The sequence below is a fragment of the Zonotrichia leucophrys genome, chromosome 9 (genome assembly GCF_028769735.1).
Source record: "Zonotrichia leucophrys gambelii isolate GWCS_2022_RI chromosome 9, RI_Zleu_2.0, whole genome shotgun sequence".
NCBI classification, from domain to species: Eukaryota; Metazoa; Chordata; class Aves; order Passeriformes; family Passerellidae; genus Zonotrichia; species Zonotrichia leucophrys.
In genome coordinates this window covers 4224971-4251109 of record NC_088179.1, presented here as the reverse complement: position 1 = coordinate 4251109, position 26139 = coordinate 4224971, and the positions used below count along the sequence as shown (strand labels likewise).

At 46.6% G+C, this 26139-nt stretch overlaps 1 protein-coding gene across 2 annotated transcripts; it reads right to left on the bottom strand.

Moving 5' to 3' along the window:
- Window positions 1–325: 325 nt before the first annotated feature.
- Window positions 326–26139, bottom strand: BOK (BCL2 family apoptosis regulator BOK). 2 transcript variants are annotated; one of them, XM_064721370.1, is made up of 5 exons: window positions 25768–26139; window positions 24537–24887; window positions 17571–17699; window positions 7175–7338; window positions 326–1424 (listed from the first exon to the last, which is right to left on the bottom strand). In XM_064721370.1, the coding sequence occupies exons 2-5, from the start codon at window positions 24757–24759 to the stop codon at window positions 1299–1301; spliced, it is 642 nt and encodes a 213-aa protein (XP_064577440.1). In that variant the 5' UTR covers window positions 24760–24887; window positions 25768–26139; the 3' UTR covers window positions 326–1298. The 2 variants fall into 2 exon arrangements, with proteins under 2 accessions (XP_064577440.1, XP_064577441.1); XM_064721371.1 differs by having other exon boundaries at window positions 1257–1420; window positions 25768–26028.

The window sequence follows — 26139 nt, the reverse complement described above, 5'->3', positions numbered from 1 at the left end:
TTAATCCACTTTTTCTTTTTTTTTTTTTTCCTGTGCCTGGTGCCACAATTTTGGGAGCAAGGAGTCTCCAGAAAACTTGGGCAGAGAAGAGACTGCTGCCATCAGGAGGGCCCTGCACCTCTTGGTGGGAACAGCATGTTTCTGACATGGCAACAACATGGGTTAAATTCCAGGCAAGCCATAGCTTTAACATGTTAACATGCTCTACCAGGGGAAAAGCTGAGGTATTTTTAGCATGGCCAGAGTGTTTGTCTCTGCACTGTTCTGGCCTTTTTTGGAATTGGTAACTCTGCCCTGGAAACAAATACAATAGCCTTTGCAGCAGTGAAATACCACTTATTTTCTTTTATTGTTTGCCACAAAGAAGACTACTGAGTTGTACTTGAAAGAGATTAAAGGAGAAACATACATCAGCTACTTTCAGCACAGCTCACCGCTTTCACAATGCCAGCCAGACCACTTGCTGCTTCCCTATTTCTGCCCACATCCCCCAGCCTTTCCTACTTCCATGCTTAGCTCTGACAGAATCTCAGTGGAGAATGCATTTTTCTTCATGATGAATCATTTTTATTCATGATTCCATCCTGAGCTGCTGTTTGAAGGCATTGCCCCTTGCTCTGCTGTTTGACTGGGGTGAGTGCAGTAAGAGGGGTCAGCAAGACACACATTGCTCTGTCATCCTGCCCCTCACACCAACCTCCAAAACATGGCAGGGAAAAGCATCTGCTGACAGATTGCTTGGTTTTATCTCATTAAAAACCCACCATGCAGTGCTGGGCAGAGCCCACCGAGTGAATCAGGGATAAAGGAGGAGATGGAGTTGAAGCACAAACGAAACAACACCAACACAAGGCAAGTCTGAGGGCTGAAAGGGAAATCATGTGGAGTGAAGGAGGAACTCTCTCCCTCTCCTATTTCCTTATCCCGTTTGAAACAACATTCCCTTGCTCCTGCCCTCTGCCTGGGGCTGGCAGAAGCATGCAGCACAGCCACGAGGAGCTGACACCTGACAGCCCCAGCCACACCTGGGCCACACATGCAGGACACCCAGGGAAACGAGTCTTGGAAGGATTAATGGTGAGAGAGGCTCCTGTGGCTGCAAATAGGAGACTGTGGTTGATCATCTGCTCCCACTTGATGGGAGAGGAGAACAAGGCTTTTTTTATTGTCCCAGTTCTTCTCTTCCTCCTCTTCAGAGATTGCCATTACCAGTCTGGAATTACTTCTCCAGTTACTTCTCGCTGCTTCTGGAGTGGGAGAGAAGATGGGGCAAGGGGGCTGTGCTTGGAATCTCAGACTCATCTCTCAGGCAGCAGGACGAAGAAGATGGCCTTGAGGAAGTGCCCAAAACTGCAAAGAGCAGCCACGAGCCAGTGGGAGCGAAGGCTGGGGTCAGTGTTCACCACACACTTTGTGATGTCTGCCTGAAGAGGAGAAAACAGAGATTGTCAGAGACATCCTAAGACACCCCCTGGCATCTGCACCCTAAGGAGAAGCTCAGTGTCACAGCATAAAACACTAAAGCTTGAATCAGTTATGTAGTTTGGTCTAGTACATGCTATACAGTAGTTAATAAACACTTGCTATGTGATGTATGGGCCCAAAAAATATTTTTGCAAAACACTGTGGAGGTATGAGAATACTCCCAGCATAACTTTCATAGGTTATTGTTCAACTGCATCAACACCTCCTATGAGAGCTGGATTAAATCTGTGACTATCCCCAGGCAAATAGATTGAGCTTCTGCACCAAAATCTCTTGTGCTGACTCCTGAGAACTTGCATTGACTTTCCTCAGCCTTTACAGCTTCTTTGTTTGACATTTAGTGCCAGGTCAGCCCCTTCTGCAGGCTGTGCCAGCCCCACAGCCCATGGCACCACCCCTGCTGCAGCACCAGGTGCTGGCACTGACACTTCCACACACTCAAAGTTATTAAATCAGGCTCAAGAGCCCTGCAAAACACACTTTCCTAATTCCCCACCACTGTCCCCCTCTTCAGCCACCCCTGGGGACAGAAATGCTGCAGGAAGATTATCCAGCACTTCCCATTTTGGATAGCTAAACGAAACTTTCCCTGTTCAAATGGTCTAGGAATCCTCAGCAGTATCAGCATTCCCGTCCTTTTCTGTAAAGCCAGATGCTTCCCAGAGGTTGTCCTGGTTAATATCAGCTCAAGTTGCTTGTACATTTTCTCTTGCCTTAATGCTTTATTTGGAAGGCATTCAAGCAAGCCACCCCCCAATTTAAACCTAAAGCAATGCAAGCTTTGTAGCTTTGTTTGTGGAAATGCATATGCCAGCAGGGATGCCTCCCAGATTTAAAGATCACTTGGACAGCCAGTATTAATCAGAAGTTGGCCTGCAATGATTAAAAAAATTAAAAAAAAAAAAAAGGAAAAGAACCCCATCAAATTGATAGAAATAGGCTCTCAGCTGGCATGGGAGGGAGAAAATGGAAAATATCAAGAAGGTGAAGTGAACAGGACAGAGGTAGAGAGAAAAATGCATTTTCTGGTGCAGGAATCAAAATAAAGCTTTGCCCATGATATAACTGAGTTCTGGTTAACCTTCAGCCCAGCACAAGATGTGGACTGAGGCTGTGTGATAGGGGGTGCACTGTTAGCACATCAGCCCCATGTGGTTTGCAGAAATAGATTTTGGGAACAATAATCACATCACAAGAATGGCAAACGCTCACAGCCCCAAAAGTCTTTTCTTTACAAGCTTAGCTCAGCAGCCTTCCAAATTTGCCTTCTAACATAAATCTCTCATTGACCAAGCACAGATGAGTGAGACTCTCAACCCTGAGGTGTTCCTCACCAAAACAGGACATGAGAGATGATGAATGCTCCAACAATCTTCTCTATTCTTTCTGCTTGTTCTCAATACAAGCATGAGCCTTGCCTGACCAACCTTGGTCATCATCATCAGAAAGGAAAAAGGGGCTGAAGGGACAAATCCCAGAGTCTGGTTAGTGGGTAGAGCCACACTAACCAACCCCATCATCATCTACAGACCAAAGCTGTGCTGCCACACATTCCAGCAGCTCCTTGTTCCTTCCAGGCCAGGAAGGCTGGCCCAGTGCAGCTCACCCCACTGCTGCTCTCCTGGGAGCACCAGCAGGAGTGAGCTGATGAATGAGTGACAAGCAGAGACTGCAGAAGGGAGGAACACAGAGCATGCAGTGATGGGAAGGAACAGGACGGCAGGAGAGAGCTGAGTCAGCACCAAGGTGAGGAAATGCTGCTGGAAAACACAAACAGAGCAAGCAGAGCCTAGGCAGTTAGCAGAGGATGCTGCAGTGAGGTACCAGTGCTCACAGGCATTGATCTGTATTGTGGAGGAAAGCAAGGTGGGTCTCCCTGAACGCTTCCAGCACACTCACCCTGTTTGCATTTGAAAATAGTCTGAACTGAACCTGTCAGATTCCAGCAGCCTGCATGGGGTCAGGTTTAAAACACTTGTGTCAAACTCTCCCTTTAGCCATGCAGGACCTGTCTGAACACACATTTTAGGGCACCTGATCCTTGAGAAACACAAGCTCTAATGGGCTTTAGTGCCTCCTGTGAGCCAGGACAACCAACCCAACCCACTGGGCTGATTACAGCTATGAGGGGTTAACAGCCAGGTGAGGAAATGCAGTCCTCAAAGCCCTGCTCTGTTCTCCCAAAGGCAATGACCTCAGTGCTCTAACCAAGAGGAGCTGCACTCAGAAGCACTTACACATTTCTATGGGGCTTGCCCAGATAAGCAAAATTGCTCAGCTGTTTAACAATTGCCTCAGCTGTTGTTATCCAAATCAAGCCTACCTGATAAGGCAGTGCAATTGAAAACTTCAAAGCCACTTAGGGCTTTTTGCCTGGCCAGGCACTGATAAACTGTTGCAATGGCAGTTTGATATGCTATGTTAATTGTTCAAACAAATTCAAGTCACCTACACTGCTTTGCAGCAAATGCTGCTAAAAAAATTTAAATCTTTCCCTTCCACTGTAAAGCCACTACTGAGGCTGCAAACTCTTCCCAGGAGGAGATCATGCCTTAAAGGTTCTTTCCTGCTCTTCCTGTGAGGTTTGCATTGGTTCTGCTCTCTTCTCTCACACATGGGAACCTGCTGCTGAATGGAGAACTCCAAATGCCTTCCCCAAATCTCCTTGGTGTCTTTCCTGGACCAGCTCAGGGATGGGGGTTATTCTTAGCAGCCTCAGCCTAGGCTGATGAGTAAGAGATGGGGAATAAGGATGGCAAGCCAGGACAAACCCACACAATGGGTGAGAGGGCTCCACCAAAGAGCTGCTTGGTCTGGCCTGTGAGTGGACGAGGCTGGGAAATTCCTTGCTGCAGTGCCTACATCAAGAGAAGAACATTCGGATAGGCACAGCATGAGATGGGATTAGCAGCATTTCCCTATATTTCTAAAGGGAAAGTATTTTCTTTTCAGAGCCCAGAGCTGCTGATCAGAGTGTTGGAAATGGCTGTATCAGAACAGCCCAGCAGCCTCCACAGGCCTGTGCTTGATGAGGGACAGTAAAGATGGTTTCCTTTCCTTGGGGCCAGATCCCAGGAAAATCAGCATGGATTCAGCAAACCCAAAGGAATGTGCTGTCCCTCTAAAGGGGGATGGCTGGAAAAAGAGCCAGTGGTGGATTTATCTCCTGAGCTGCACAGAACCAGAGCTTGTAGCCACAGCTCTCTTCACAGAGAGCAGACAGGCACCACTTCCCAAGGGTATTTCCTGGGAATGGCAGCGAGGAACCTCAGAGAAACAGAAAACAATTCCTATCTCCATTCTCTGCTCCTGTTGTTCTTGCACATGTAAAATGTGTTAAGAAGACTGCTTACCTGAAGGGATTTAGTAATTAGATTCTACTAATAGTTCTTTATATTAATTAACCAATTAGGTCAAAACTGTGTCCTGTTTTGAGACAGTCACAAGTTTTTCTTTAGTATTCTTTAATATCTATTCAGTATCTCTTAAGTATTTTAATATCTCTTTAGTGTAGTATCTCTTTAATATACTGTAGTATTAATGTAATATAGTATAGTTTTAATAAAACAATTTTTAGTATCTCTTTAGTATAACATCTCTTTAATATACTATAGTATTAATGTAATATAGTATAGTTTTAATTAAAAAATTATTCACCCTTCTGAATCAACAGAATCAGATACCAATCGTTCCCTGGGTCCTAAGACCCTACATACAATAAGTGCTGCTCTGGAGATGGGTTTTGCAGCTTGTTTGCTATGCAACAAATTTTCCAAAAATATCCTTTTGGAATGATCCAAACATTCTGTTTTGAGCTCTAATGAAGCAATACATGAATTAAAACAAGATGCTAGCTTATCAGAGCATGCAAGTTTTACCAAAACAAAATAAAAATAGCTGGAAACTAGAAAGAGATGTGTTCCTACACAACATTTCTGTTTTAATGAAACTAGATCTTAGGGGGGAAAAAAGTTTCAGAGAATACATTTCAAGCAGGTATGCAGTTAAAGAAAGCCTGAAACGATACTGAGGCAGGGACTGGCATTCACAGGCAGGAACAGTGTCACTTAATTCCAGGATATCCTCTTCACCTGCCTCAGCACAATTCATTTTTGGAACACAAAATGAAACAGATCAGGGCATTCAAATCAAAGTTACTTTCAGCCCAACCAAACAGCTCCCTGGGACAGCTGGCCTCGAGGTGACACAGTTTTGGAGAGGGCAGGGATGATTTAAGGTAGGACTGGTACTTAGTAAGTGCAAGGGATCCCAAACCAGAACAATGACACTTTCCCAGTTCTTCCTTACACTCCTGAAGAAATCAGGGAACTGAACCAGCTACTGACTGGTTGGGAAGTCTCAGCACAAAGGAGCAATACTCAGTTTGGAAAAGGACACCCCATTCTCTCCAGATCTGACTGGGTGAGGAGCCTGACCATTTCCTGACAGCTTAGGAATACATTTCACCTCTTGGAAAAGAGGGAATTTGCATGCCTTGGAACAAGATATCCTATGAACTGAGTGGTGTCACAGGGCAATATTTTGCCCCAAGCAGCACCTGCCCAGCAGCATACTAGGGGATCCAAGGATCTGTGTCTGTGTCCCTGCCTGGTACATGCAGACATCCCCCAGCTGCCAGCCAGTCTCTCCACTCAGCTGGGGAGGTCACTGGGAAGGTATTTAGCTATGCCACAGCACCAAAATAAAGTTTTTCTATGAACCATCCTCCACAGGTACCAATGCTCACATTAAGTACAGAGAGACCAAAGGAATCCAGTGCTTAGAAGTGAAGTGAGAATTAAGCTGGCAGGCCTCATTTGTTGCCAGTTTCTAAGAAACAGCTGGCCAAGAGTAACACAGAATCAAAGAATGGTTTGGGTTGGAAGAGACCTCAAAGATCATCCAGTTCCACCCCCTGACACAGGCAGGGACACTTTCCTCTATAATCAGCCTGCTCCAAGCCCCATCCAGCTTGGCCTGAACACTTCTACAGATGGGGCAAACCACAGCTTCTCTGGGCAATCTGTGCCTGTGCCTCACAGGAATGACCCTACAGTATCCCTCTATGAATGGCTGCTAGCTCTGGAGAAGATCAGGAACACAACAGGTGCTGGTGGGTCAGGACTGAAATGCGAATAATTATAAGAAGGAGAAGGATAAGAAGAAGATGAGAAGAAGGAGGAGAAGGAGAAGGAGAAGAAGAAGATGAGAAGAAGGAGGAGAAGGAGAAGGAGAAGGAGAAGGAGAAGGAGAAGGAGAAGGAGAAGGAGAAGGAGAAGGAGAAGGAGAAGGAGAAGGAGAAGGAGAAGGAGAAGGAGAAGATGAAGGTGAAGGTGAAGGTGAAGAAGAAGGAGGAGGAGGAGAAGAAGAAGAAAGAGGAAGAAGAGAGAAAGAAGAGAGGAGAAGAGAGGAGAAGAGAGGAGAAGAGAGGAAGAAGAAAGGAAGAAGAAAGGAAGAACTACTGATGGTTTTGAGGATGGGACCATGAGGCAGTAACAGAGTTATGTAAGTCTAGCACAGTTGTAAGGGGTAAGTAGGACAGAGGTAGCCACAGCACTGTGAAAGAGAATTTCCCACAGCCTTTTTCTGCATAAAGCTGCCGAGAGCACGCTCTCACTTCCACTAACTGGGATATTTTCTAGTCTGGACACAGAGAAACAAGCCCAATGAGACATGCAGCACTTCTTACCCAGCCTCCTCTCCTCTTCAGCCACGTCACCAGGGTCTTGCGCACGAACTCGCCCAGGCAGTCCACGATGGTGTGAACCATGGCTGGCTGCGCGTGCCGCACGCAGTCCACGGCCAGCCCCGCTGCCACGGCATACAGCGACACCACCTTGCCCCACGTGATGCCTGCGAGAAGGGAAAAGGACACTCACATTTGTAAAAATCAAAATGAGTGATGTGGGACTCCAGGCGGCTCTTCAAAGTGCAGTTTATTGTGTACAAAATGCAGTTTCTTGTATACAAAATGCAGTTTATTGTATCCAAGACATTACAGCAGTCCAGGGTTGTGGGTGACAGAGCCTGTGCCTACAGCTGTCAGCTCCAGCTGCAGGCAGGCCTGGAGACCCACATCCCTCCTTCAGGCTCTTACTGATAGCGCACATTGGGCGCCACTGTAAAAGCCTAAATGAGAGATGTGGGACTCCAGGCAGCTCTCCAAAATGCAGTTTATTGTATACAAAATGCAGTTTGTTGTATCCAAGAGGTTACAGCAGTCCAGGGTGGTGGGTGACAGATCCTGTGCCTACAGCTGTCGGCTCCAGCTTCAGGCAGCCCTGGAGTCCTGCACCCCTAAATCAGGCTCTTAATGATGGTGCCCCACGTTGGGCGCCACTGTAAAAGCCTTAATAAGAGATGCGGCACTCCAGGTGACTCTTCAAAATGCAGTTTATTGCATACAAAATGCAGTTGATTATATCCAAGATGTTACAGCAGCCCAGGGTCATGGGTGACAGAGCCTGTGCCTACAGCTGTCAGCTCCAGCTGCAGGCAGGCCTGGAGACCCTTTGTTTAGGTTACAAATACTTTATATACTTTTCTTTGCTGAGCGTCTTAATACAACAGAACCAATCTATACCTTAACTATTAGTCAGTCAGCTATCTAATCTCCCAGAAGACAGCTTTCCTGCCAGGCTGCCCTGCCTGCAGCAAGTGCTCCACAGAAGCTGTCCCAGCAGCTGGGACCTTCCTGTTGGTGTCAGTGATGAGTGTGGGACCTCAGCTCGAGGTACCAGCCAACCTCCTGGGGCTGCCCTGGGCATAAATCCTTCATGCTCAAACCCAGCAGTCATAAATCCCTCATGCACAAACCCTGCAGTCATAAATCCCTCATGCTCAAACCCTGCAGTCAGCTGCCCCTCATCAGGCTTTCCTCAGGACCAGTGACCTGGAAACACAACCCTTTCGCTCCCATGCACACAATTTAGTTTATTATCTGTGATAGACATATTTATCAAGCACACTGGGAAGTATTTTGCAGTGTTGTGTCTCTATGGAATCTGTGCAAAGTCTCTCCCAAACATAGGCAGAAGCCTGGTGAAGTTCTAATATCTAAAATACACACAGAACTGTTCTCACAGGGTTGCAGTAAGGTGAGAGGATGGAGAGGGGTTAAACACATCATTAGAAGAGTAGATGTGCTCAGCAAGCAAAAACACAATTTAAATGGGGTAAAGAGTCTCCCTCTTTCCTTCACTGCACTCTCAGATCCCGAACCAGCTCTGAGATGGAGCTCCAGCCTCCTCACAGCAGCTCTCATTGCAGCAGAATGCCCTATAATTCTTTAGAAAACCTGCAGATTTCACAATTCTTGCACTTGGTGCTTCAAAAGGGACATTCACACTAACAATTTTAGGAATTGCTTGCTTTTCTTTTCCTTAAAAAAAAAACAAAAACAAACTAAACTTTAGAGGAACTCTTCAAATGTCAGCCATGGGAATACGTTGTAAGACTGAAGAAAATCCATTCAGCGTTACATTAGTCATGACAAATGGGATTTTTGTAAGATAAAAATCTACAGATGAACTTTTTGTGAGGCTCTCAAAACCTCTGTGACACTCTGTCCTTCCCCAGAACTATCCCTGAGATCAGGGGAAGTTTTTAATGTAGCTGAAGCGACTGTTTTTCTTTTGGCTTTATTTACTGAGCAGACCCTGCGGTGTCCCTGACACCAGCGCTGTCACTCAGGAAGTTCACTCCCTGCTTGGCATTCACGCTATTTATCTGCCTTTCTCACATTGTGTGTCACCATGACAGCCAGCAGAATGAGCCAGGAAGAGGCTATGAAACCACACAAGAGTAGACAGAGGGGTTCTCCCTGCAAGGAAGAGGCTGTCCAAGTGCAGGTCAGTGCATTCTACCCAATGAAAGAGGCTTTCAGGGGTTACACTCCTTGCTGATGATATATTCAGGACCAGAGCCTCAGCTGGCTGATATTCAGCTTTAGTATAAGTCACTTTTACAGTTCTCCATCCCTGCAGAAATGTGGTTCCCTGCATCTTGAGTTACATAACAAAAGTTACCCAAAATTCCAGGGAAGAGTTCACTGGCTTACTCCCAAGCTTTTGCTGACAGCACTCCTCAAATATCTGAAGCAAGTCCATTAGCTCTGAGATATTTACGTGGCAGTAACAAAGACTGACAGGACTGAAGTCACTCTGGTGCAGAAAAACAGCTCCAGTCCTGGTTAATGCTGTTTTGAGCCCAAAATAGAAGAAAAGTGTATCCATAACCTGTGAAAGACAGAGACCCAGCACACAGGAAAGCAGTTTGCTCTAAGGCACATCAGTCCAGAGAGGATGGAGAGGAACCATTCAGCTCCAGTTTCCCTGCTAAGATTGTTCCTGCTGCAGGATTTGCACGAGGGGAGTGCTCATGGCACATGGAGAGACCCCTCTCCCTTCCACAGCAGAGAGGGATCAGGTTCTTGGTTAATAATGCTGATGGATGTGGAGGGCTCAGGGGTCACATCCTCCTTCCAGAGCACACCCAAAGGGGTCAAACCAATCCTTCAGCCTGCCTTTCCTGTTAGAGTCAGTCCATGGGGCAGGAGAGGAGGAAATCCCTGCCTGATTTCCACTTGTTTGAATCCCCTTGCCACTGCTGGAGGCAGCAGGCTGGGCCTCTCACAACAGCAGGGCACAGCTTATGCTCCTCTTCTCATCTTGTAGGAAGCAAGGGATGAGCAGGCACCTCCAACACCAGGACCATGCTTGGGGCTGGGCCCCTTTCCAGGAGGGCTCCAGCACCCACCCAGCCCAGGCAGGAAAGGGCAGCAGCCCCAGTAGCCTTCCCCTGCACTTTCCCAGGACACCAGCTCCATGAATTTTTCCCTCTCAAGAAAATATGGGTTTAAAGGTTTTCTGTGTTCAATGGGCTAAGTCTGTGCAATGGTAAGTGATGTTATGTTGCATTTACTCCCCTTGGCAGGGGCAGAGGAGCACAGTTACTGGGAGGGCAGTGCCTCTGTCCCCTGTGATGTCCAGGCCAGGCTCACAGTGACACCAGTGTGATACATCTCAGCAAAAGCTGGAATTGCATCTCCCCAGTGCACATGAGAAGTGAAAACACGTTGGCTTGCTCCAAATCCCTCAGAAGGGCTGGCTGTCATCCACACTGGGTGAAACAGGCACTCATCACCAAGCAAGACAATCCATTCACAGCTTCCCACTGCGTGGATTAACATGCACAGGAGCTAACAACAACAGGGAATGGAAAGCTGGTCCAAAAAGGAGCCAGAGAGAGAGAAAGCTCTGCTCACAGACATGGAACAAAAGGATATGGAAAAAGTGAAGGGCTGCTTAGAAGGCATTATTAAAAAATAAGAAATGCAAGTTGCACTCCCTAGGCCAGCCATGGAGCTGAAGGTATGTAAACACTGCTGAGCCCAGGGGAAAATGAATTGGCAGGAGAGGAATGCTCTTGAAAGTGTTCCTGCTCATATGAGCTTGTCTGCCTCAGGGGAGAGATGAAGAAGCCATGAGACACCAGGGCACCACACAACAACCTGAGGTTATTCAAATAAACTCAGCATCAAAGTCCTGCTCACAAATCAGACCTTAAAGAAACACCAGCCACTGCTACACTCCAGCAGCTGGGAGAACGCAGCCAGACACAACAAGCTTTGGTGGAGAGAAAAGCTGAGAGGGGTGTGCACAAGGAAGGAAGCTCAAGTCATAAGGCCTAAGTGATGAGGGAGAAGCAGGATGCTGAAGAAGCTGAAGAACACCAAAAAAAAATGAAGCTCTCTCCATGAATTTGTCAATATCCAGTGAGAGCGGAATTCCAATTTCTAACTGCATTTCAGAGAAATGGTCTGGGTTGGAAGGGAATTCAAACCTCATCTCATTCCAATCCCCTGTCATGGGCAGTGTTACACCCCAGTCACCTAATTCCAGGGTTAAAACCAGGGTTCTTTTGCTCTGCATAGATTCAAAGGAGAAAATCCCAACCAGATATGATCAAGAGGTAAAAAAAACCCTCATGAAAGTTTGCTGGCAAACTACAGAAAATTAAGGAACGTTGGCAAAAGAGTAAATGCAACATAACATCACTTACCACTGCATAGACTTAGCCCACAGAACATAGAAAACCTTTAAACCCATCCAATGTCACGCCCCATGAGAAGAGAGAAGAAGAAAGGGAAAAAAACAGAAAGACAGGAAAGATACAGAAAAACAGACTTATAGCTACTAACTCCAGTTCCAGTGATGTAAAACTCCAAAATGAAGTAGGGTCTGTCACTGTGATATTTTTTGAAAAATCCCTTTGCCAGGATTTCTTCTCCTGGGAAGCTAAGAAGCCTTAGAGAGAAATGAAAACAATAATTTTCTGATTGCTTCTCCTATGTTTGGCTGCTTTGGAATGTGGTCTGGACATTGCTTACCGACATGTTTGATTGGTTTCATGTGAATTGTTTTTGCTTAATGACCAATCACAGCCAGCTGTGTCAGACTCTGAGGAGTCAGTCACAAGCTTTCATTATCATTCTTGTTAAGCCTTCTGTCTGTATACGTTTATTTTTACAGTATAGTTTTAGTATAGCAATATTATATTATATTACTATATTATATTATATTATATTATATTATATTATATTATATTATATTATATTATATTATATTATATTATATTATATTATATTATATTAGCCTTCTGAGAACAAGGAGTCAGATTCTCATCTCTCACCTTGTCCTGGGGACCTCACAAACATCACAGAGTCAAAGGACAATGTTCTTGCCTCGTGGTCAGGCTTCTTAAAGCTTTGGTCCATCCTGGCCTTCTCCCAGGTGAGATTTGCACTTTCTTGGCCACACTGGGTGCTGCCTTCAGTGTGCCATGGCTGACAGACACTGCAGGGCTGGGGGTGCAGGGCCAGGGCACCATCCCACCACAGCAAGGGCTGACCCACCCCTACCACATTCCAAGCATCCTAAGATGTCTCAAAACAGATTCCTTTTTCCACTCTCTGACAGGCAGGGACACCTTCCATTATCCCAGGTTGCTCCAAGCCCCATCCAGCTTGGCTTTGAACATTTGCAGGGATGAGGCAGCCACAGCTTCTCTGGGCACCCTGTGCCAGGGCCTCATCCTCCTGGGGAAAAATTTCTGCCTTATATCTAATCTAAACCTACTGCCTGTTAGTTTGAAGCCATTCCCCCCTCGTCACTGCAGGCCCTTGGGAAAATTCTCTCTCCAGCTTCCTTGTTGGCTCATTCAGGGGCTTGGAGGCCACACTGAGGTCACCCCAAAGCTTCTCTCCTCCAGGCTGAACAATCCCAGCTCTCCCAGCAGAGCTGCCCCATCCCTCTGCTCACCCTGGTGCCTCCTCTGGGCTCTCTCCAGCAGCTCCAGCTCCTTCCTGTGCTGGGACCCAGGGCTGGAGACAGATCTGAGCAGGGCACAGGGGCAGAATCTCCCCTGCCCTGCTGCCCAGCACACAGGTGGGCTCTGGGTCTGTTGAAGATTGCAGTGCAAGATGTTTCCCATTACCATCTGCATGGCAGGTTACCTTTGTCAAGTGGGCAGTTTGCCTTATCTCTCTCTTTGAATGACCACATTCACACCTCCCTGGGGAGGGGACATTGCTGATAACAGCTATTGAATGTCACTGCATGGCTGATAAGAACTGCAGCATCCCATTGGGAGATGTGAGCCCAGAGGGAGGAGCCAAGCATTGCTACCCAGATATAATCCAGAGGTTTTGAGACACCAGCACGGCTTCTCCACAGGATTCCCCAGAGGAACAGCAGCTGCCTCTCCTTCCACTGGATCTTCAGAGGAAGAATCCATCCTTCTCTACAGGATCCCTGCTCCAGCAGAACCACCCCTGACACTGCAGGAGGGCTGAGCCACAATTCCAATGGGGCTGCCACCAACACCCTGACCCACAGGGTGTCAGGGTGGGTTCTGACTCCGTCAGTGTTGTTCTAGTGTACTGCATTCTTTATTTCATCCTTTATTTCTTTTCCCTATTAAAGAACTGTTATTTCCTGCTCCGATTTTTTTTTTTTTTTGCCTGAGAGCCCCTTAATTTAAAATTTACAGCAATTCAGAGGGGTGGGGAGGGTTTACATTCTCCATTTCAGGGGAGGCTCCTGCCTTCCTTAGCAGACTCCTGTCTTTCCAAACCAAGACAGGGTCCCAGTACACAAGGCTGGGGCATGTCCAGCTCTCTCCCACCAGCACCCCCAAGTCCTTCTGCCAGGGCTGTTCTTGATCTGCTCATCCCCAGCCTGGACTGGTCCTGGTGGTTGTCCCAGTGCAGATAAACCATTAGCACTTGGCCCTGTAGAACCTCATGAGATTCCCATGGATCACTTCTCCAGCTTGTCCAGGTCCCTCTGGATGTCACCCCATCCTTCAAGGGTGTCAACAGCACCAGTCAGCTTGGTGTCACCTACATCCTTGCTCCTGCAGGGAAAGTGCTTTCTCCTCAGAAAGCATTTACCCTACATTCCTGTTACACAGGGCTCACTTCAGCCCAGGCACTCTTGAAGAAAAGCCAAACCCAGTGAAAACCAGGATGAAAGCTTTTAGAAAGCCCTCATGCCTAGCAGCTCTCACCAACAGGGCAGAACTGCTTCCTTTGGGAAAGGAAAATGCCTCTCCCTTTTCTACTTCTGTTTTCCCACCAGTGACCTCTTCCTTCTGGCATTTGTTTTAAAATGTAAGGAAAAAAATGTCAGCTTATCCAGGCCCCAAACCAAAGCTTGTAGAAGGCAGGGGAATGTCTCCTGCTACCTGCAGAGCAGCTTTGGACCACACATGAGAACAAGCAGTAACATCACAGAGGTGATGGTGCTGCAGATCCTTCACCATCAAAAGCAGATCAGGGCTCTGCAGTGCTTTGTCTCCACACAGGGTGAGCTCACCTCACCCTGAATAACAAATGAGATGTTTGGAAACAGGGGAACAAAACACAGCTTGAGCCTAAAGGCTCTTCTCCCAGATGACAAGCCATGGGACAAGAGGAGATGGCCCCAAATGGCACCAGGTGATGTTCAGATTGGGTATTAATGAAAATTTCTTCTCTGAGAGAAGAGGCAATGATCAGGCTGCACCAGGGGATGTTTAGATTGGGTATTAATGAAAATTTCTTCTCTGAGAGAAGAGGCAATGACCAGGCTCCTCCAGGGGATGCTTAAATTGGGTATCAGTGAAAATTTCTTCACAGAGAGGAGAGGCATTGAACCAGGCTGCTCAGGGCAGGTCTGGGCTCAGTCAGGACTTGCAGACAGTGTGGACAGGAAATGAGCACAGACAGAGCCACAATGTGAAGACTCAAAACCAGACCAGAATGTGGAAGATAGACATGTAAAATATTAAGGAGAAAACCTCTCCAGAAAAAAAAAAAAGGTCAAAATCCCCTGCTTCCTTGCTGCAAAGGCATTTTAAGTGACTAGTGGGGCTCCCCAAGCTGTCTAAGCACTGAAGTGTCAGACTGTAGCTGTTTTCTTAATAAACTTGGTAATTGGCATGAAAACTCACCCTGAACTTGAGTGTCTGGTTTCCTTTGCTCAATAAGAGCCTCTTTCCTCTCAAGTATGAAAAAAAAATAATAAAAGGAATGAATGTCTGGCTGCTACAGCCAACTCCAATTTGCTGGATTTATTGTTAAATGCTGAGTTTTAAGACTGCAGTGCGATCCAGGAACATTAAAAAACAGCAAGCTCCTACCCCTCAGCCACTCAGCAACCTTCTACCTAGGAGAAATTACAATAATAAATTGATAAAAGCAATTAAATGCACAGCTCCCAGCAGAGATGGGAAAGAATTAAGAATATACATGGAGAGCTCTGGGAAGGTTTGAATCAGCCCACTAAAAGCCATTTCTGCAGCAGGGTGGCTCCAGAGGAGGGGCAGCAGAGTCCAAAGTCTCCAGCATTGTCAGCCCCAGAGGGCTGAGTCCAGATTCTATTCTTAATACCCTGAAAGGTTTAGAACTATGAGATATGATTCCTACTTTAATTTGAAACTACCCACACGTTTGGCTCCTGAGCTGAGAAGTGAAGAACACCAAAAAACATAAAAAAGGCAGCTTTCCATGAATTTGTCAATACCCACTGAGAGCAGAATTCCCAGGAGGCAGCAGGGTTTATCCCCAGCACCACAGCACACACAGTCTGCTCCCCCTGCAGCATTCCTGGCCTCTGCCTTAGCTCCCTGTGTCACTCCAGCTCTGGAGTGCCCCAGCCCCAATGCTGCAGTCACGGAACATCACCTGCAATCCAAATTGCGCCTGAGTCTGCCAACCTGAGTGTTGTTTTTCATTAAAGCTCAGCACTGAGTGACAAGACAGGGCACCTGCACTCTGTACCAGCCACAGTGACACATTCCTGCCATGCTTTCCCTCTCTCTGAGCTCCCAGGCCCTCCCAAGCTGCAGCCCAGGCGTGCTCTGAAAGGCTGGCGAGGGCTGCACAACCAGGCCCACAGCCCAATCCCTCCATTTCCAGTGACACAGCATCAGTTTCCCTAACCCAGGGAGTAAAATCTGCCCTGATCAAGCTGCCAGGAGCCCTGCTTGGGCAGTGCCTCTCTGAGATCTGTTTTGCCATCTGGGGAGGATCTGTGCTCTCCACCACAGGGCTTCAGACCTTCTGCATGCCAGGGCTTCTCCAGGGTGTCAGTGGTTCCAGATAAAGCAGTTATTAACAAAGTTCTTTGTGAGGATTAAAAGGTTTTGAGTGAGGTAGCCTATTTGAAAGTACAACTGAAACCTGGATTTCCATCCTGTAGCAACTATTGCCAAAGTGACAGGAGTCCCTGCATCCTGTGACACCTCCATGCTATTGTCACTGGTTTCAGTGGTTTCATACTGCCAGCAAGTTGCTTTCTTTGGGCTTTTTATTTTCTTTTTTTGGTTTTGTTTCCAATCTTTACCATCTACCGTCCCTTCCACAGACAACACAACAAGACACTGCAGAAAACCTATAACCATGTCAGAACCTGCCTGACATAAATCCCTCTGAAAGGCTTCTCTTCCCTCAACTCCCACAGGCTGCTTTTCCAGTTGTGAGCAGGGATTGTTTCCAGGAAAAGCTGAATGCAGCACAGGGCTTATTTTTGCTTTTGACCATCATCTCTGGAACCAGTCTAACAGCAGCAGCAGCAGAACATTCACATCTAAGCAGAGAGAAAGCTCAAAGCACCTGCTCATCTGGAACAGCCTTAAGGAGCAGGGCTTCCCCAGCATGAGAAAGGAAAAGGTTGCATTGCATCTCTGGGTGTTGCTGTGGGAAGGGAAGCCAGGAGGAGAGGAGCTCTCAGTGATGAGCTGATTCTGGCTCCCAGCATCAGCAGCCTGAGCTGGAACAAGGGAGACTCCCAAGCAATGAATCTCCTGCAGCTGCCAAAGGTGAGCAAAGAAGCTTGGAATGAGTGACCTCCCTCTGCAATGAGGCAACAACCACCTCCTAACGAGCGAGGAAGGGCAGGAGGTGCCTTCTAGAATGAGACAGAACCCACTGGGAGGATATGACAGCCCAAGACATTTCCCTGCCAGCTCTCATTAAATCATTAAAGCAGGGCACAGTGCCAAACTGCCCACAGCCCTTTCAGAAAGCAAGCCCCACCTTGCAGGCTGTGCCTTCTCCAAGAGGTGTTGAATAATACCCTCTCCTTGACTCAGAGATGGGGCAACTGAGAGGTGCTTTAAAAACTTTAATTCCATTTTCAGTCTCATGAGAAGGGTGAGACAATACAGATGTTATAATTCACGTCATAGTAATCAGAAGCCAACTATCTCCTAATTATGGTATATCATAAGTGTTTTTTGGCTTATCAGATTTTTACCACATCATGCCTTACAACCAATCATCTAAAACTACACCTTGTGGGTCCCACTAGAATGAATCTCTCTTATTTGTAAGGCTATTTTTTGAAACTTTTTTAGCTCTATTTCTCTCTCAACAATATCTCCCCTATTCCACACCATTTCTAAACCAACATTTAGAAGGCAATTCCTTGTCTCAAATTCAGACACAAACACATACTATGTGAGAACTCTCCACAAACCCATTTCCCACAGGAGCTGGCTCCATCCCTGCTGCCCTGTGTGTGTGTGTGTGGGGACCATACCTGCAGTGAAGATCTGCGTGGCCACGGCCAGGAAGGCGTCGGACACCACGGACTCGGAGTGCAGCGAGATGTTCAGCTGCCGCGCCACGTTCCGGTACACGTTGGGACGGATGTACTCCAGCTCATCCCCTGCCAAAACACAGCAGGGTCAGCTGGGCACAGCACCAAGCCCTGCTCCCACCCTGGAGGAGTCCAGGGATGCCATCAGGTCAATGAGATCTAGCTCATCCCCTGCCAACAAACAGCACCAAGCCCTGCTCCCACCCTGGAGGAGTCACAGCTGGTCTCACTCCAGGGATGCCACCAGGCAAAGAGTCTGAAGCCCTGTGGAGACCCAGGGCAACATAGGGAATATTTCTCTGTCTGCTCTGGGGTGCCCTGAACCCCAGGGGAGCACTGGCTTTGACCCTCATTCATGGAGAAAGTTTCCCAGACTTCAAAAGTTTCCTAGACTTCCTAGATTGGAATCTACAAAAGTGTGGAATAGATTATAGAGTAGTGTATGTGTATCACTTGGTGAGAAATTTAGGGTTTGGGGTTTTTAGTGCGTTGTGGATGGAAGCAAGATGGAGGGCACAGGGTGTCATCCTGGGTTTCTTCTTCATGCTTCTTCTTCCTCCTTCTCCATGGGTTTGGGTGGCATTTTATGATTGGGCAGAAAATCTGCATTGCGGGCTCTGTGGGATCAGTTATTGGGTTAAAAGGGAAAATAATCCAGGTGTCAGTTCTTAATTGGATAGTTTAGTCTTAAAAGACCTTGGAACAAGAGATTGTTGGCCATTTTGTGCCTTCTAATGAAAAGCTGCAGAACTCACAGTAGTGAGACTGTTTTACTGATAAGAGATAATAAACACCTGGGTCCCAACATGAATTACTGTCTGGAGTGCCTTCAATCCCAACCCAGAAAAACTCACAACTGAAACCCCCACAAAGTCCAGCTCCACCTGAGTTTAGGCAGGCACACGAGTGCTTAAGGTTGGTGAGATGCAATTCCATCCCATCTGTGTGGAAATCACAAATCCTCTGAACAGAGACACAACTCTCTCCCAGGGTTTTCCTGGGAAGCTGTGAGAAGGCTCAGAGAAAAGAATGAGGAACAATTCTTATCTCCATTTGCTACACCTGTTATTGTGCACATGTGGAATGTGTTAAGAAGATTTGTTTACCAAAGGGTGATTTCTTAATTGGACTCTGGTCCAATATTTTGGATTCATTGACCAACTGGATCCATGGGTGTCGTGACTGTCTGGCAAGGGCGATGGGTTTTTCTGAATAGTATAGTGTAGTATCGTGAAAAATGTGTGAATCTATTTTATTTTATTAAATTACTATTTTATTTTATTGTGAATGTATTTTATGATTGGCTTTTTGCAAATATTAAAACTACTATTACGTGTGTTATGTTAGAAAGCTATGATGTATTAATTTTCTTAAGTAGTGTGTTAAATATAGTTTTAGGCTATAACATAATGTTAAAACAGAAACTGTGCTATGTAAGATTTTTTTAAAGAAGGGAATGAAGTACTCCCACTGAGATAGCAGCCACAGAACACCTAAATCCTTCAGAGAAAAGAGAATTTATTGCTCCATTATCAGAAGAAATGACCTTCTTATTGCCTCTCTTAGCCCTGAAGGCACCGTCAGGATTCAGAGGAAGAAGTTGACACTGACCAGACAGAATCCTGTGTTTGAATGGAATTTATGCTTCATGTATGAGCTGTATGAATATGCAACAGGTTATTGTTTTTAAGGGTTAATCCTCTGTTCACATGTGTCCTTTTTCGGGCTTATGTTGCCCAGAAAGAGGTACCTGGACCGTCTGTAACTCTTTGTCTCTATTGTCTCATGTGGTCTTAAATCCAAATTGTCCAAATTATTATTACTCTAATTATATTACTATTTTTATAACCATTTTAATACTATTAAACTTTTAAAATTTTTTAAACAAGTGATTGGCGTTTTTCACAGTATCATATAATAAAGTACAATAAAGCAATTGTTCAGCCTTCTGCACTCATGGAGTCAATGCTAATTATTACCCAGCAGGGAATGCTGCTACGACACATCTGCACCCTGGGACTCCCAAAGGGAGCAGGGGCAGGCAGGGGCCCTGTACCAGTGGTGTGGCTGCAGTAATCCCTGATATAAATCCTGCTCCCAGCCTGGCTGCCTGCCTTTCCTCCAACACAGGAGACAGGCCCCAGATAAGCAAAGCCATGACGTTTTATTTCAGAAGTGAGAAGGAGGCATGAATGTGGTGTTGTGAGGTCCCCAGGATGAGGTGAGAGATGAGAATTTGACTCCATGTTCTCAGAAGGCTGATACATTATATATTAATATAATGTATTTTATCTATATATAATATATAATATATAATATATATATTATATATTATATATTATATATATAATATATTATATATTATATATATTATATATATAATTATATATAATAATATAAATCTATTATATAAATACATTATATTTTCTGAAACTATACTAAAGAAAGAGAAAGGAGACATCAGAAGGCCAAACAAGAACGATAATGAAAGCTCGTGACTGATTCCTCAGAGTCCGACACTGCTGATGGTGATTGGTCATCAATTAAAAAACAATTCACATGTTTGGATAACCAATCTCCAGAGCACATTCCAGAGCAGCAAAGCATGGAGATGAGGCTTCTCTTTTTCCCAGGAGAAGAAATCCTAGGGAAAGGATTTTTCAGAAAATATCATGGTGACACATGCACATCCATTGAGAGCTACGCCCTTCCTCAACACCCCATCAGGCTTGTACAAAAATGCCTCCAGTGCAAGAGAGTGATTCAAGAATGCTGAAGGCTGATGAAAGCCAAGGATCCACCCAGAGCCGCACAACATTAATTAAACAAAGAGACTGCCAGCTATTTTATGCTCATACAGGGACTTGAGAGTCAGTCTGGAGCTCTTTCTCTCCTTCAAATGGTTAAGGAGATGTTCATCTGCATGGCTGACTGCTCAGCAGCAAGGTACCTGACACACACAGAGATGTGTTTTCACCTTTCTGCCCAGCTGGGAAATGGCAGAAGGTGTTTAGGCCAGCTTGAAGACCAAAAAAAAAACCACCAAGGACAAGCAGAGAACCCTCTCCTAAAGGACTGAGCTATGGGGCTTGGGAAACAACAGTAAAGCTTTTCCTTTTATAGCAAAACAAATAAGTTTTTGAGTAGTAGAATTAATAAAGCCCAGTTTCCAAGGGATTTCTCTCTCTGTAGGGGTTCATGGATATTTAATGAAGGTTGTACAGCTGCTGTAGGAGCATGACACAACACAAACACCCCATGGGACCAAGCCCCTTTGTGCACAGAGAGTCCTTTTTGGCTTGGATTTAGGACACACTGTGCTTCTCTCCTGCACAAGGGTGCTCTGGGAAGAGGAAGAGGTACCCCAACAACTTTATATCCCCACTGTAAGACCCAAGTGACTTGGCCCAGCCAGGGGGCAACTGATCTTCTTCAAAATTTCATTTATGTGAGAGATAAAAAGGAAGATCTCACTGCATTCAGGACCTTTTCACAGTGCCATTAGCTACTGATCCTTAATTCATTTATCTGGCATTCAGCACAAAGGAAAACCCAGCTCTGCAGAATTTCACAGCTGAGCTCTCCCAGCCCTTTCTGAGTAAGGGATTGTCCCTTGTTTGACAGAAAGAGGAAACCTGCCAACACATGGTCAGCCCTGATAAGAGGAAACCTTACTTGGTCTACCAACAGCTGTTTTCTCCTCCCAGGCTTCCTGGAAAATGTCAGGAAATGGGGATAGCCCTGCTTAGCTGGGCCCAGGAGCCTGGGATCAGCACTTGGCAGCTGCCACTGCTCCAATTTCCAACAAGCAGCTCCTGGAGGCCCCAGCTGAGATCAGGGTTTGGTTGGAGGCACACATGCCCTGTTCTGCAGCAAGGCACAGGGCAGGCAGCAGCATCCAGGGAAGGAAAGCACAGGAAAGCATTCCCAAGCTTACAGAGCCTCTCTCCCCAGCAGCACCAGGACCTCCACACTGGTGCTGGTCTCCAGTGCAAAAGGATTTTTCAGAAAATATGGTGACACACGTACATCCATTCTGATTTGCAACATTCAGAGCAATCTGGGGGCCTCTCCTCCTTTCTCCAGAGACCATGGAGGAATTTGCAGGGCAGCAGTGGCAGTTTTCATGTGCAGAAGCTCATTGCAGTGGTCAAAGGGCACCTCCCAAGGCCTTGGCCAGAGGAAATACAAGTTCAGATAAACCAGCTGAAGCTCAAGTCCAGCAGCAGCAGTGCCCTAGAAGATGCCAGATCTTTTGTGGCAATTGAGTCAGTCACTCTGGAGAAAACACTGCAAAAACACCCAGCTGAGAGAGGCTGCTCTAAGTGCTGTGGGAACAGCTGGTACCCAGCTGGAGACCTGTGCTCACACAATCAGTTTGCTGCTGGGCTTTCTCACACTGCTTTGTGATTTTCAGCTCTTGGAGGTCCTCAGAAAAAGGCAACTTTGCAGAAACCCCATGCTGAGCAGTGCTCCAAGAGACTGAGGAAACTCAGAGCTGTTTAGGGAAGATCACCAAAACCAAAAGCAGAGAGGAAAAACCTCTTTATTGCAGTGGTCAAAGGGCACCTCCCTAGCCTTGGCCAGAGGAAATACAAGGTCAGATAAACCAGGCCTATGGCAGACACAGCACCTTGGTCTGGGCTGCCTCATTTGCCTCATACCATTAGGTTTTACCATGCCTGACTCATTAATTGCACTAATTAGCTGCTAAGCCTCACTGAGCTGATGAAGTCTCTCTCCCTGTGACCTTCAACAGCATTGCCTGTGCCCAGCACTTCTGCTGGCCCACCAGAGCCTCTGTGTGCAGGTGGGCTAGGAAATACCCCAATTTCCATCTCCACAGGCTTCTCTGCACTGTCATGAAGGAGAAAACTGCTCCTGCTTGTTGCACTGCTCAGGAAAGGGCTGAGGATCAGCATTGCTGGCAGGTGGCTGGACACCAGCTGGCCTGGTGCTGGTCAGAGCAGAAAAGGGGAAAAGAAAGGGAAGGGCCCTGTGACAAGTGGAGTTTCCAAAGGAACAGGATGGAAACTGTTCTTCATCCTAATGAGGAGCACTGCTTACCTTTCTGCTTTCATGGTGCTCTCCAAACAGATTGGCTCAGAGAAGGCACCAGGTTCCTGGGACTATCAGCCAAATCTTCCCATCTGGACAACCCAGGAGACGCCTTCAGATCCACAGAGCCACCTGCCTGCCCTTCAACATGTTCCTGGCCACCCACAGAATTTTGGGTTGAAAGCACAGAAATCTCAACCCCCAAAGCAGGCAGAGAAGAAAGGAAGTACAAATAGACAGTGGGATTGGCAGAAGAACAAGAAAATTCCCCCCAAAACCAAGCAACCACTGGAAACAAAAGCAGAAGTAAAATCAGCATAGAAGAGAAAAAGTGAAAAAGAATGAATTAAGAAAAAAAGTCAACTAAAACAAACCCAGCTTTGCCTTAAAAAGAAACTTAGGATAATAAGGGGAGAAGGTGGTAACACCAGCCCTGGTCCTGTCTTTGTTAGGCCCAGCTAAAGCTGACTTCACCAGACCTGTTTGAACTCTGATGTAATTAAATCAGATGCAAATGCTGGTGGTAGTTTCCAGCCAGATGTGAGCTAATATACCAGCCTGCAGGCAAAGAGGGATGTTGGGAGCAGCTTCCAAGAATAAAGGTGTTGGGTTCCCAAATGACAGCTAAACTTGAGCACACAGGGTGCTACACAACCCAAAACAAAAGGCCAGGCAACTGCTAACATTTAAAGGGTGCTCCTGGTACAAGCTCTAAAGATTATCTTCATGTCACCAGGCATAACCTTCAAACTGCTCTCCCTGAAGCCCCCATTGTTGCTGTGCTGTGAAGGTGGCACAAAAGGCAGTGTGTGCCACACATCAGCCAAATCCTTCTTGCTCCAGCAAAAAGCAAGAAAACTCAGGTTTTCTTGCAAAGTAGACAAAGGAAAATTAACACACTGTCATTAAAAAGCAGCTTTTGTAAAATCTCCAACACATTTTCTGAGCATCTACCCCCAAATTAAAGCTGGGTGAGCTACTGCTGAAGCCCAAGTCCAGCAGTAGCAGTGCCCTAGAAGATGCCAGATGTATTGTGGCAAACAAGTCACTCCCTCTGGAGAAAACACTGCAAAAACACCCAGCTGAGAGAGGCTGCTCTAAGTGCTGTGGGAACAGCTGGTACCCAGCTGGAGACCTGTGCTCACACAATCAGTTTGCTGCTGGGCTTTCTCACACTGCTTTGTGATTTTCAGCTCTTGGAGGTCCTCAGAAAAAGGCAACTTTGCAGAAACCCCATGCTGAGCAGTGCTCCAAGAGACTGAGGAAACTCAGAGCTGTTTAGGGAAGATCACCAAAACCAAAAGCAGAAAAGAAAAACCTCTTTATTGCAGTGGTCAAAGGGCACCTCCCTAGCCTTGGCCAGAGGAAATACAAGGTCAGATAAACCAGGCCTATGGCAGACACAGCACCTTGGTCTGGGCTGCCTCATTTGCCTCATACCATTAGGTTTTACCATGTCTGACTCATTAATTGCACTAATTAGCTGCTAAGCCTCACTGAGCTGATGGAGTCTCCCTCCCTGTGACTTCCAACAGCATTGCCTGTGCCCAGCACTTCTGCTGGCCCACCAGAGCCTCTGTGTGCAGGTGGGCTAGGAAACACCCCAGTTTCCATCTCCACAGGCTTCTCTGCACTGTCATGAAGGAGAAATCTGGCCCTCCTTGTTGCACTGCTCAGGAAAGGGCTGAGGATCAGCATTGCTGGTAGGTGGCTGGACACCAGCTGGCCTGGTGCTGGTCAGAGCATTGCCTGTGCCCAGCACTTCTGCTGGCCCAAAAAGCCTCCTGCAGAACCTCAGTCTGGTGCAAATCCCTCCATCCCAGCTGGGCTCCCCCTGCCAGCACTCACCAAGCCGCAGCAGTATGGTGGAGACCTCGGCCAACTTCCCCCCGGGCACCGGCGTGTTGTGCTCGGGTTTGCTCCAGCTCACACCTGCCTGGATCAGCCTGGAGTTGATGTAGTCTCTGCACAGAGCCTTGGCTTGGGACACAAGCTCCTTGTCAGTGGGAGACCTGTCAAAAACCTCCATCACCTCTGCAGCAAAGACCGAGGAGCGACGCAGCACCTCCATGCTGGTCTGCTGAACCCCAGCTCTGCATGCAAGGCTGAGCCACAGCAGAATTTGTCCACCAGGAGATGTCCTCAAGGTCTGTCAGAGATCCCAGCAGCTCTTCTCCACAGCCCACTTTTTCGTTTTAGCTGGTAAATAAAAGCATCTGTGAGTCCTCTAGCATTGCAAAGATGTAAATCAGGAGCTCAAGAACACAGTCATGCCCAAGTCAATAGCATCACATTCGCAAAACATTTCTCTGGGTCCATCTTACAGACAGGAGGAAAAGTCTTGCATTTCTTATCCACTGAGTATCCCTGGCAGGATGATCCACAATTTGGAACTCTCAGGTTGTTTCCTCTTTTCCCATTCAGATTTGGCAGTTCTAGAATTACCCATCAGACAGACTAGACAGTCAGAGTATGGAAACACTTCATACAATGTGCTGACAATCTCAGCTTGTTTCAATTAAATTGGAAAAAAAAAAAAAAAGAAAGAAAAGAAAAGAAAAGAACCCCAAATACCAGTTCCAGTAACCTCAACCAGATGTCAACAGACATTCCAGCTCAGTAGGTCATGGATCTTTCTGAAGAAATGGCACTGTTGCAAGAACAAGGCTATGGGAGCATTGGAAATGCCTTGATGGAGACACTTATTCTGAGACACATTCTCCGTTTAGGTTTTGGTTGTGCCACAATTTTCCCCCCAAAACAACGTTCATACTACTACTTGAAAACATCTAGCAATGGCAGAGAAAGCAAAGCAGAAATGTAGATTTTTGAAAAGGTTTAAGCTGTGAATGCCTTAAGGGAACCATCAAAATTTCTTCAGAGGCACCTGAATTCATCTGCTGATCTGAGTTTTTAACCCAGTGCTGCTTCTGAAGTCAGAGTCAGACCAGTCTTTATTCAGAGGTTAATAAATGCATTTTTCAGTCTGCATTTCAGTTTCACACACCTACTTACAATGACCATTTTCAAACAAAACACTGCCAGTTATCCCAATTTCCCCAAGAAAAAACATATTTACCTCTCATGTTGCACTTTTTTCCCCCTCAGTGATTTCTTTTTGGGTTTGCTTTGGTGTTTCTTTAGAAGATCTGCATCACTGGACACCTGGTTTGGGATTCCCAGGTGACTGTCACCCTCCTCTGCTGTGCTTTCCACGGGGCTCTGTCAGCAGCACATCCCGGCTGGGCTCTACCGGGATCCTTGGGCTTGTTCTCCTGCTTTTAAGGGAGCCAGGCGCCGAGGAAAGCTTCTGGCTTTAGCCTTGTAAGGAAGATGAAATAAGCGGGAGGTGGGGTTGCTGTACCAGAGGGAGAGCTCTCTCCTCCCCTCTCGTGTCTCTTAAGGAGGCTCGCTGCTGTTCTGCGCTGGGCTCCAGGCTCGGGGCGAGGCT